This window comes from Lepidochelys kempii, chromosome 4 (genome assembly GCF_965140285.1).
Source record: "Lepidochelys kempii isolate rLepKem1 chromosome 4, rLepKem1.hap1, whole genome shotgun sequence".
Lineage (NCBI taxonomy): Eukaryota > Metazoa > Chordata > Testudines > Cheloniidae > Lepidochelys > Lepidochelys kempii.
The window spans coordinates 18,412,219-18,424,332 of NC_136383.1; the positions used below are offsets into that span (position 1 = coordinate 18,412,219).

General features: G+C 40.9%; 1 protein-coding gene across 23 annotated transcripts in view; it reads right to left on the bottom strand.

The window, feature by feature from the left end:
* Window positions 1–12,114, bottom strand: part of MAPK10 (mitogen-activated protein kinase 10) — a 266,180-nt gene that overhangs the window by 86,246 nt on the left and 167,820 nt on the right. For all 23 annotated transcript variants that reach the window (XR_012158459.2, XR_012158458.2, XR_012158454.2 and 20 more), the window contains 2 exons: window positions 4,362–4,491; window positions 1,052–1,110 (listed from right to left, as the gene is read on the bottom strand). Coding sequence is in view for 18 of the 23 variants with exons in the window: in XM_073340583.2 (XP_073196684.1) it covers window positions 1,052–1,110; window positions 4,362–4,491 (189 nt within the window). In the remaining 5 variants the exon portion in view is untranslated. The remainder of the gene's footprint in view (window positions 1–1,051; window positions 1,111–4,361; window positions 4,492–12,114) is intronic.

A 12,114-nucleotide genomic window follows, 5' to 3' on the forward strand; every position in this document is an offset into this window, starting at 1 on the left:
GTGAGCCCATATGGTTTTAATGCCAATTAACTAATCTGACTCTACACTGTGCTTTTGCTGAATAAGATTGAGGGATAGTCTTAATCAGATTTTAACTCAGTCCTCCAGAAGTGATAGGTTAATACATTAACCCACCAGCTCAGTTCCTAAGGGACATTTATTCTTAAGTAGAGATGGACCTTAACTGGAACACGGGATTCAAACTCCCTCAAACTTTGGGAAGACTCTAGATCTGGATTTATATGTGCGCGTCCTAACTCAGGCTCACCTCACCAATTCTCTGCAGAGGACTGAAATAACAAGATTATTGCAATGGAGCAGCAGATCTTTGTGCAGACACATGAAGAGTACTTGCCTGACTCCAAACAATGCTATTAACCCCTTCCTTTTGTGATACTGCAATATGGAACAAGGTGCTGTAGACTGAAAGGCAGAAGCCATTTAGCTGACATAAAACAGCAACACTTGTGACTACCTGAAATTTGATTCAGGGCAAGTTCATTAAATGCAGTAATGCCCATGCTGTAGACAAAGTTCAGTGGAGCTCACATGCCGCCACTATTTCCCAAGGCAGAAAAATTTTACACAGTCAAAGGTTATCCCACAATAAATATCAAAGGGAAAAAATGTTTCACATCAGTCTCTTTTACCAGGAAATTATTTCAAAGTGAATCGCCACCTTTTAAACCACTCACACAGCTCAGAGAGTTATACAACAACATTTCCTGAGCAAACCAATAACACAAAGGAACAAAGTACACTTCCTCGTAGATGCTCATATTCCTCCACACTACCTGTCTAAGAACAGCCATGAGCATGCTTTGCGGGCATGTTTTTTCCAGCACTTAGATACAAAGGTTACAGGTGCCTTATACATACCTAAAATAGACCAGTCTACATTTTCAAATTCTATCTAAAGCATCATCTTCACAAGATAATTTTCTAGAGGAGCTCATCCTTTTTATTATACTGGGATTTGTATGTTCACTATACAATACCAGGGCCCACCTCCCTCTAAAGCTTTAGTGTAATTACTGCCCGTGTTACTTACACATCCTGGAATTCCTCCAGAGATTTCTGTGGTGTGAAGACATTTAATAAACTGATAATCTGAAAAGCAGAGTAAGACGGGGGAGAGAAAGGGAAGATAAACATGTGCAGTTGATCACATTTTGAAGGACAGCTGTATTAAATAATAGCATCTGTTTTTCACTGTTCAATTTGCACTGACAAGTCCTGCTATAGTTGTTAGTAAGCAGCTGGCAAATTTCAGAACAATTTTTCAGAGCTCCACTATTGTTCAGGATGCATTTGAAAGGGTACGCGAGAGAGGAGTGGTGATGGACAGCAACCGGTCAAAATGCTGAAGGCATTAGTCTTGTGAATTCTGGAGTTGCAGGTTCAAATTCCAGCCTCAACTCAAACAAATGTGACAGTCCTTGTAAAGTCACTGGCCATTTCTGGTATATCAAGGCTATGTGTCTGAGGGGAGAAATAATCAAACATCATCCTATTCAACACAAACCCAGGACTTTCCATTCTCTCTGACATTTCTTAAATTTTTTGGCACAGATGCTCTTTCATTAAAAAAAAAATCCAATTCCCAGCTGTCTTGCTGTAATACGTAGAACCTCAGAGAGCTGTGGAAAGTGGCCAGAGGTGCCCTGTACACTACTCTGTCTTTTAAAGTGAGATTCCAGAGAACACAGCCAGTAGGGAATGCTGCTGACAGGAATCTGCAGGAGAGCTGGTAGCGCCTGGGAGGCAGCACAAAGCAACAGTACCTCTAGGGTGGGAAGGATGTGGGACTTGGGACCTGAATTCCCTTCCTTTCCATGTGCGTGGGGGGAAAGAGAAGGAAGAATTATGAGGAAACTCCATGAAAAGAACCTTACAGAGTCTTTATCCCCACTTGGTCCCCTTGGCAGGCTTTCCTTGTGGGAAAACGTGACCATCTGGGCTTATATTTTTTAAAGAAAGCCTTAATTTTCTTTCTTACTGTTCTATCCGCTTCTTTGCCTCTGCACTTTTATCTTTCCTCCACCATCTTTCCTTGCTTCTTCCCCGTTTTCTTAATATTTTTGAGATCTCTCTCTTCTATTGTTCCTTTGAAAGCTTTAACGACAGACAGCTAGAACTTAAGAGCAGGTAATAGGTTTACAGCTGTTGTGTCACATACAGTAGAACCTCAGAGTTACGAACACCTCAGAAATGGAGGTTATTTGTAACTCTGAAATGTTCATAACTGAACAAAATGTTATGGTTGTTCTTTCAACATTGTTGACTTACTACAGCTTTGAAACTTTGCTGCTTTTAATTTAAATGAAAAAAATGCTGCTTTTAATTTAAATGAAACAGTTTCCTTACCTTGTCAAATCATTTTTTTAAACTTTTCCTTGTTTTTCATAGTTTATGTTTAACATAGTACTGTACTGGCATTTTTTTTTTATTTTGGTTTCTGCTGCTGCCTGATTGCATACTTCCGATTCCAAATGAGGTTGTATGGTCAGTTTGTAACTCTGAGGTTCTACTGTATAGTACTTTTGTAATAGTCTACTTTTCAAATCAACCCCATCTTTGTAGCCTTCTGCCCCTTCCAGTACATTAAGAATCATGGGTAACAATGCACCATGCAGCCTCTAGTTATGTGCCAAGCACAAGTCACCCAGCTCTGCATTTTCAAACTAGCGTGCAGGGATCCAAATCATGCAGTTTCCATCCAAGCCAAAGGGAATGAGACAGCTAGAGCCCTGCACAACTCTTTGAAAATTTAAGGATAATGCAGTGTTTAGAAAAGTACAGCAAAATAACTCTAGGTGGGCTCTGAGAAGTGTCTGCCAGGCACACTATTCATCTGTAATTTAAAGGATCAAACAAATAGTCACTAGAGATAAGGTAGTAACAGGAGACTGGTGGTAAATTACTATTTGCAACCTTCAGAGCAAGTCTTTGAATTGCACCGATTTTCAGTCCCTGCTCTTTGTGATTTCAGGGCTACCACTCATTGAAAGAAAAAAAAATGTGCAGCCAATTCCTTTCTCTCCCTGTGAACTAATGATTGAGAAATAGTGTGTCAAATCTCACAGTCTATCAAGCTTCTCATGCTCTTTCATTCAGTTTGTGTGGAGAGGAAGAGTCCTTTCAGGGTCTGTGACAAGTGTTTATAGGTAATGAACTGTTATTAATTTACTCTTAATGGAAACTAATGTGCACTGTCGATGATCATTATTATTTGTAGCATCCCCAGTGTGCTAGAATCAGTCCACAGACATAGGAAGATACTAGCCTTGGATCTTAAGAGCCAGTATGCTACAAATAAAACGACATGCTTTTCTCACATGAGTAGTTCTACTGATTTCTTTGGGACTTCCATACCATGGTTTGGCCAATTATGGAAAAAAGGGCAGAAACAGGAGTGGCGAGTTTGCACAAAAAAGAAACTATCAGAGAAACATTTGAACGATGAGATGGGGTACCCATGGGTATCCCATAGCCACAAGCAACACTACACGGTATCAAACATTTCATTCCAATCACTGAATACGTATGTGGGCACCACGAATGTACACCCTTATGATGCCATTCCAGTACAACTCTAAAGAAAATGTTTATTCACAAGGCAAGCGGAGGTAAGGAGAATTAAGAGACTAAAAATCTGCTGTCATTGTTCATTTCTTAAGATTAAGAAGAAATAAAACAAAATAGCACGTGGCTTCAGAAATTCTGGTTACACAGCATTAGTATGAACTATCCAAACTGTTGGCAATGAAGTAATCAGTAACAGCTTCTTACATGACAGAGGAAAAGCATATCAGATTCCCATTGTGCTCCATAGGCTCTTTACAGGATTATCAATATAGAGAATCTTCATAATGTCAATAAACCAAATACTCCAACATAGGGGCTAGGATTGTGACTTTAGGCAGAGCTCTGAGCAAGGGGTGTGCTTTCACTGCACCACCACAGAAGTAGCTCCTGGAGGTAGCATGATTCAGAGACATTCCCCTGAGTCACAATCCCTTTCCCGCTTCCTCCATGCTCCTGGAAGGATAGTAATTTACTGCTGGCCAATACCAGCAAATAGAGGGTGAAGCCAAAGCTCCATCCATTCTTTGCCCACCTCCTCTGGAGAAGGAGCAAGCAAGGGAGTAGCCATGCTTATTCACATGTGCCAGGACCCAAAGTTAGGGTAGCCCACGTAGGGTTCTTACAATATGTAGGTGTGTAGTCTGGGTCAGGATCTAGCCCTTAAAATAGCAGAAGTCATAAGTTAAAGTATCTCATTACAGCATGAAAGGATGTGACTTTTTCCCTAACAAATCAAGCACACAACATCCCCCGGTCCCCACAAGAAAACTTACATTTTTATGATTCACACACTTCATGAGGACCAGCTCCCTGTAAGCTCGTTTGGCGTGCGTTTGATTCTGAAATGGTCGGCTGAGCTTCTTAATAGCCACATTTCTGTCAAGGACGGCATCATATGCAGCGCTGCAGTGATTACAGATACAGGATTTATACATTTTAAAAGGATATTCTTCAGTTTTAAGGGTGAATGGGATGTCTGGAATTTCCATTCAGGTGTCTTCTGAATTAATCAGAACTACAGAGACAGACACGGGAACAATGGTCAAGGGAAATCCACACACGCAGAGGAAGTGAGATCTTACAGCAATGGAACAGAGTACACACCATTACTTATAATTAATTTCAACAGCAGTGTAAGATTTACATGCAAAGCAGGGAAAGACCTATTCAACATAAAAAGTCACTGTAAAAGATGGATTTTACTATAGACTAGGAAGCAAAGAGATTCAGAAGTATCTCTCTATAGGCAAGAGTTCTCATCCTTATTTGGAACACTGGAAGACTGTTTAGGCTTAGAATACACCTGAGTTTTTGCTGCCTTCAGTGCAAAGCACACCTCTTTATGACTGCATATACAGTATCATTTATAAGAGCCAGCAATTATTTTTGTTAAATTGACGGAAATTCAAAAATTACATTAATTACTCAGAGATCTGCAATTGATTGTAAATAAGCAAGTGCCTGTTGCATGTGATCTACAAAAGATATTAGAGATGGAATACCTAGCATGGCCACAATAAAACTAGTGTTACTGGAGTGATCCTGAAACCAGAACATAACTTTCCTACTCATAACTCCATTGTCTGTGATTTTGCATACCCAGTATTGCCTCTGAAATATTATCTGGATGTATGTTTGGTTTAATGTTTTACTCTTATGACAGTAAACTCACTAGAGAGCTATAGTTAACTCATGCTAAATTGATAAGGATGCTAGTAAAACCTTCCATTCTCATGCCAAGCTAATGCTGAAAACAATAGCATTTGATTTGAATAAGGAATAAGTGAGGAACAAGGAATAGGTCCTAAGTTAAATTTCTGGAAAGTCATTATGTTGTTTGCAGACACTCAAAACTCTGTTCCACATGCAATATGCATTTATTTGCTCTTGCCTTCTCTAACATAAATATACAGTGGCATGTCTATATAAGAAACCCAAACAAAACAAAAAACATACTACCAAAACAAGACAGTCCACTACATACATTTTTCCTCTGGGAAGAGGATGAGAGAACAAACGTGACAGAAGACAGTCATATTACTTAATGCACTCAGATACTGCAGTGATGACTGCCATATAGGAAGCTACACAGAATAGAAGGACTATTACTGTAGCTTTTCCCACCATCATTAAGGACTCATTCAGCAACTGGCTCAGTGAACAAATCCCAACTTGCTCTAGAGAGAGTTAGTAATAATAATAGTCCCCTTTTGATTTAATTTCTTAAACCATTTCTCCAGAGTGAATCATCATATTCCAATAATACTGCTACTGGAAATGAAAACCTTTCAGAATAATGCTTACTGTTTACATATCTGAATTTTAAAAATTAATTTGTAAGATGTGTCTGATGAGAACTCAAAGAACATGAAAACAAATTACAAGAAAAAGCAAGCAAACAAACAAACCCAGGCTCCAATTGTTTTCAACCAAATATCTGTCTTACTTAAGTCAGCAACTAACAAAGTGTGTATGAAACTAAGTGTTTATCAATGCTCTTTATGATAATTTCCCTCCTCTTAGTGAAGTAATTCAATTTTGTTTTAGACAAAAAGAATTACGTGAACCAAACTGTATAATTTACCAAGAATTCTGTGTATGATCTCAGACTGTATATTATCAATTGCCATTGCGTTATACCACCACACATCAAGAGCCTAAGGAATCATTTCTAGGGAGTATTTTTCTAAAAGCAAAGAACAGCATCTTAGTTTAATGGACAAATTAAACCGTAGTTCAGAGGATAAATGATTCTTTTCAAAAACCTAATTTCTCTCATCCATTATTATTCTCTCATCCATTAGTCTCTTATGCTCCTCTGCAGTAATCGGCTTTCCCCCATCTCCTAGTTTAAAAACTGCTCTGCAACCTTTTTAATGTTAAGTGCCAGCAGTCTGGATCCACTTTGGTTTAGGTGGAGCCCATCCTTCCTGTTTAGGCTCCCCCTATCCCAAAGTTTTCCCAGTTGTCATAGATGTCCTGGATTTCAGTTTCTTTCCTAGTAGCCTAAATTTGGCCAACAGGATGTCTCTCCTACCCTTCCCTAGGTCATTGGTACCTACATGTACCATGACCACCGGCTCCTCCCCACACTACACGTAAGTCTATCTAGATGCCTCGAGAGATTCGCAACCTTCGCGCCAGGCAGGCAAGTCACCATACGGGAATCCCAGTCATCAGAAACCCAGCTATCTATGTTTCTAATGATCGAATCTCCCATTACTAACACCTGCCTTTTCCTAATGACTGGAGTTCCCTCCCCCGGAAAGGTAACCTTGGTGAGAGAGGATACCCCAACATCATCTGGAAGGAGGGTCCCAACTATGGGAAGGTTTCCCTCTGCTCCCGTTGACTGCTCTCCGTCCCTGGGCCTTTCATCCTCCTTAACAGCGCAGGGGCTGTCTGACCAGAGGTGGTACAAATCTACAGTGTCCCGGAAAGCCTCATCAACGTACCTCTCTGCCTCCCTTAGCTCCTCCAGTTCCGCCACCCTGGCCTCCAAAGCCCCTACGTGGTCTCTGAAAGCCAGGAGCTCCTTGCACTGAATGCACATATATGCCACCCGCCCACAGAGCAGGTAATCATACATGCTACACTGAGTGCAATAAACAGGATAGCCCCCAATCTGCTGCTGGGCTTCTGCCTGTATTCTCTCCTACCTAGGTTAATGATCGGGCCTTTGTTTAAATCAAGGAAATTTTGCGATTGACATCAGTAGAGTCAGCATTTCACCCTACCTATTTAACTCTACCACAGCTGAAAAAACCAGCTCAAAATGTTGAGATTGAAATATGACACACAGTAAAGTGATCTTTAAATAACCCTGATCTACAGTGCTGAAACCTATGTCAGGAGTCAGACTGGAGTGAATCTTTAATCTTGAAAGTGTGCGTGTTATAACAAAAGGAGTGATATAACTTTAACTGACATTCAAGAGGAAGAGCAGTGACCAGTAACCTGCATACCAGAGTCAGAGTATTTTAAAATAAAATCCCTTTTCCCAGGCTTTCCTAGGACTTCAAATTCCCTCTTCTCTGATTTTAGACACCTACCACCATTACTATACTCTCTGAAGCAATCTCTTTCTGAGATTCAAAAAGCCAGATAATTTTTTTCCACTGTAAGCAAGATGTTATTGGACATTTGGTCCATGAATTGATTTATGGACATTTAGACACACAATCACCATATTCCAAATTGAGATCCCAATTCAGAAAAGCATTGTTATTAAACTGATCAAGTGGGAATATGGAGTGTAGCATTCCATCTTGTAAATGGAATTTTTTTTAAAAAGCACATCTTACATTTTCCTTGAAGATAATTTAAAAGAGGAGGAAAGTGTTTCACATAATTGAAAATTAATCACGGACATGGTTCTAAAGGTTTTATGAAACTTCAAAACACTGTAGATCTCTACCATCCCTACACAGGGCATGCTCTAAAACCCATTGGAGTCAATACAGTCTTTCCACTTACTTCAATGAGCTTTAAATCAGGCCTGTATGCTGTAACATCCAGGAATAATTAATTTGAGCCTGAACAGACAAAAGAGGAAATTTCAGCTTTGTGGTCAGGAAGGAATCTTCTCAACATGCGTGGCTAACTGGCAGGGACTTTGGGTTTTTTCCCACCTTCCTCTGGAGCATTACACAGTGGTCTCCTGTGGGGATCGGGTACAAGGAATCCCACATTATCCATTTCCACCAAGTATAGAAGGTCAGGTAGTGATGAACCTTTAAGCTTCCCATCTTCTTCTACCTTTGTATGGTATGTTAATGATCATTACCAACTTCACCATTTACCAACAGTTACATCAAAGTGGTATCAGAGTAAGTACAGTAATTTCCCATCATTACTACAGGGAAATACTGCACCATCTCTCATGCTGTCCCCAGGGGTCCGTACTGCGACCAGTACTATTCAACATATTTATAAATGATCTGGACAAAGAGGAAAAACAATGAGGTGACAAAATTTGCAGATAATACAAAACTACTCAAGATAGGTAAGTCCCAAACAGATGGCAAAAGAGTTGGTAACTGGGCAAAAACTGGGTGACTGGGCAACAAAATGGCAGATGAAATTCAATGTTGATAAATGCAAAGTAATGCACATTGGAAAACATAATCCCACTATACATATATCCCCATATAAAATGACGGGGTCTAAATTAGCTGTTACCACTCAAGAAAGATCTTGGAGTCATTGTGGATAGTTCTCTGAAAACATCCACTCAAGGAGCAGCGGCAGTCAAAAAAGTGAACAGAATGTTGGGAATCATTAAGAAAAGGATAGATAATAAGACAGAAAATATTATATTGCCTCTATATAAATCCATTGTATGCCCACATCTTGAATACTGCGTGCAGATGTGGTTGCCCCATCTCAAGAAAGATATATTGGAATTGGAAAAGGTTCGGAAAAGGGCAACACAAATTGTTAGGGGCATGGAACAGCTTCCGTATGAGGAGAGATTGGGACTTTGGAAAAGAGATAACTAAGGAGGGATATGATAGAGGTCTATAAAATCATGACTGGTATGGAGAAAACAAATGAGGAAGTGTTATTTGTTTACTCCTCTCATAACACAAGAAGTAGGGGTCACCAAATAAAATTAATAGGCAGCAGGTTTAAAACAAACAAAAGCAAGTATTTCTTCACACAACACACAGTCAACCTGTGGAACTCTAAGCCAGAGAACATGGTGAGTGCCAAGACTATAACAGGTTTCAAAAAAGAACTAGATAAATTCATGGAGGATAGGTCCATCAATGGCTATTAGCCAGGATGGGATGGGATGGTGTCCCTAATGTCTGTTTGCCAGAAGCTGGGAATGGGTGACAGGGGATGGATCACTTGATGATTACCTGTTCTGTTCATTCCCTCTGAAGCACCTGGCATTGGCCACTGTCGGAAGACAGGATACTGGGCTAGATGGACCTTTGGTATGACCCAGTATGGCTATTCTTCCTCCTTATTATATATATTGTTCTTATTCAAAATTGGTAACATATTTGAACAGCTTGGGGAGGGTTTCTCAAGTACAATACGTGAAACTTCATTTTCCTTATTCAACAGCAATTTACAAATATGTGGAAACCTGGAAACTGAGGCAGGAGGCTGCATATGGGCTTGGCAAATAATCCAGTTCCTGGCTCTTCCAGACTGGCCAATGACAAATATTTATAAATACAATGATAACGCTCATATTTTAGGCGTTTCATTTCCACTAACCTTAAGGAAGAAAAAAAGAAAAGGAAAAAAAACTTGTTCTGAACATTAGATACAATCTCACATATTCTGCTCATAGTCATGTTTTTAAAAAATATGCTGGTCTTTTCTGGCTAAAATATAACAAAATCTGTCAAATATGGATCAACAAATTAATTACTCTCTAAGCTTTCTTACGACACTTCTCATTGAATGAACAATTAAAGCTAACCAGACCCTAAGAAGAAGGATGTTGCAGACAACCAATAATTTGCAGTGATAGGCATTGAAATAATCATCTGCTTTTACCATGAAACAATAGCTTTAGAGCAGTGGTTCCCAAACTTGTTCCGCCACTTGTGCAGGGAAAGCCCCTGCCAGGCCGGGCCGGTTTGTTTACCTGCTGCGTCCGCAGGTTCGGCCGCAGTTCGCTGCTCCAGGCCAATGGAAGCTGCTGGAAGCAGCGCGGGCCGAGGGACGTACTGGCCGCTGCTTCCAGCAGCTCCCATTGGTCTGGAGCAACGAACCGCGGTCACTGGGAGCCTCGATCGGCCGAAGCTACGGACGCAGCAGATAAACAAACTGGCCCAGCCTGGCAAGGGCTTTTCCTGCACAAGTGGCAGAACAAGTTTGGGAACCACTGGCTTTAGAGCAAAGGCTTCCACAAAGTTTAGTTCCTCAGACTAACTATATCTGGGGTGACCAAACTTACTGGCCCTCCGAGCCGCATATGACAATCTTTAGAAGTTCGAGAGCCGGGACACACCTGCCAAGAGCTGGGGCTCGGGGCTTCAGCCCCACTCGTGCTGAAGCCTCAAGCCTTTGTAGGTGAGCCCTGCAGTGCTGAAGCCCCGAGACCCTCCTCCCTGCTGGACGGAAGCTCCAACCCCACTACCAGGGAGAGGTCCTGAGCTCCTCCCCTCCCCCAGTCTGGTAGGCAGAGAATGGGGGGCGGGGCTTGTGAGCCACACTTTAATAGTAAAAGAGCCACATGTGGCTCGCAAAACACAGTTTGGCATCCCTGAACTACACAATAGCTATGAAGTACTGTACAGAACAGATGGGGCCAAAGCTTCTAATGGCTAAGCCTTACTTGGTGCACAGCTGGTTGGGGATGGAACAAACATTATTTTAAGTCATCATTACCCTCCATCAATCACAGGGTTGGCCAGGGGCCTGCCAACACCCTGGTAAAAGTTAAAGCATCCTCAGGGCTGCTCTAAATTATGCAGAGCAACCTATAGCCCAAAGGGGAAATTCCAGCAAGTAAATATTCCTGGTATAAGGTCATCCCAGCCACAAGCTTGAGGATGGCAGTTTTGAAGGGGGAGAGGGGCATGCAGGAGCTGGTATGGCTGCTCTGAGCCAACCTTGCATTGCCTTATTCACAGAGAATCTACAGCTGGCCAATTATGTTGATTTTAGGTCAGCTCTACTGCACTGGAAATGGACCAGAAGATCCAGCCCAGAGAATTTGAAGTAGTTTTGAAAAAAAGGAAAAAACTGAATTAGAAACTCAAGTGCTTTTATTAGCTAATGGTGAATCATATAAATGGGAAGACAGAATGTGCTTTTACATCACTTTTAAATTAGCATAAATTCACTGACATAAATTAAATTACTCCTGATAGAGAGTGCTCACTGTAGAGAGAGCAGAATCAGGCTCTCACACTCGTATCTCCACTCAGTACTACTAAGCATTCAATGTAGCATAGTGTACCACGTACACAACATGTAATTCACATCTTGTGCTGCATCATTTACATGATCTGAAATCCCAGCACGCCATGGAATTACAGCACCTGAAAAATTATCATTGGTGGTACAGGGGATAGTCAAAGCAAATGTCTAGCTGATTACTTGAGGAAAACGTGAAAGTTTTTCATTCTCCCAAGGAATGTTGATAGTGCTTTATTTTCTGTCTCCAAGGCTTATCCTCCTGCTTCCTTACCCCACTTCCACCCACACAGTTTGTATACCTCAGGCTTAGAAATCTGCAATCCTCTATTTTTCCTACTAACGTGCTCTTTTTAGAAACATTTGCCTTGCTAAAGAATATCAGAGTCAGCAGAGTATTTAATCTGACTCTAGTGGTGTGGTGTTTTTATTTGGGGGGGGATGTTTTGTTTTTGCGGTTAGGACAATTTATTTGGCTTTTGAGCACTAACATTTGCCAACCAAGTTCTTTTCATCCATCTATTCCAAGTGAAATGATTTGCCTTGATAGAGTGTGGTCAAGTGTTCACTGACATCTACATAGTATTTGATTTCTTCCTTTATTGTGGCAAACTCATTAGAGCCAGTATAGTTAAGAGT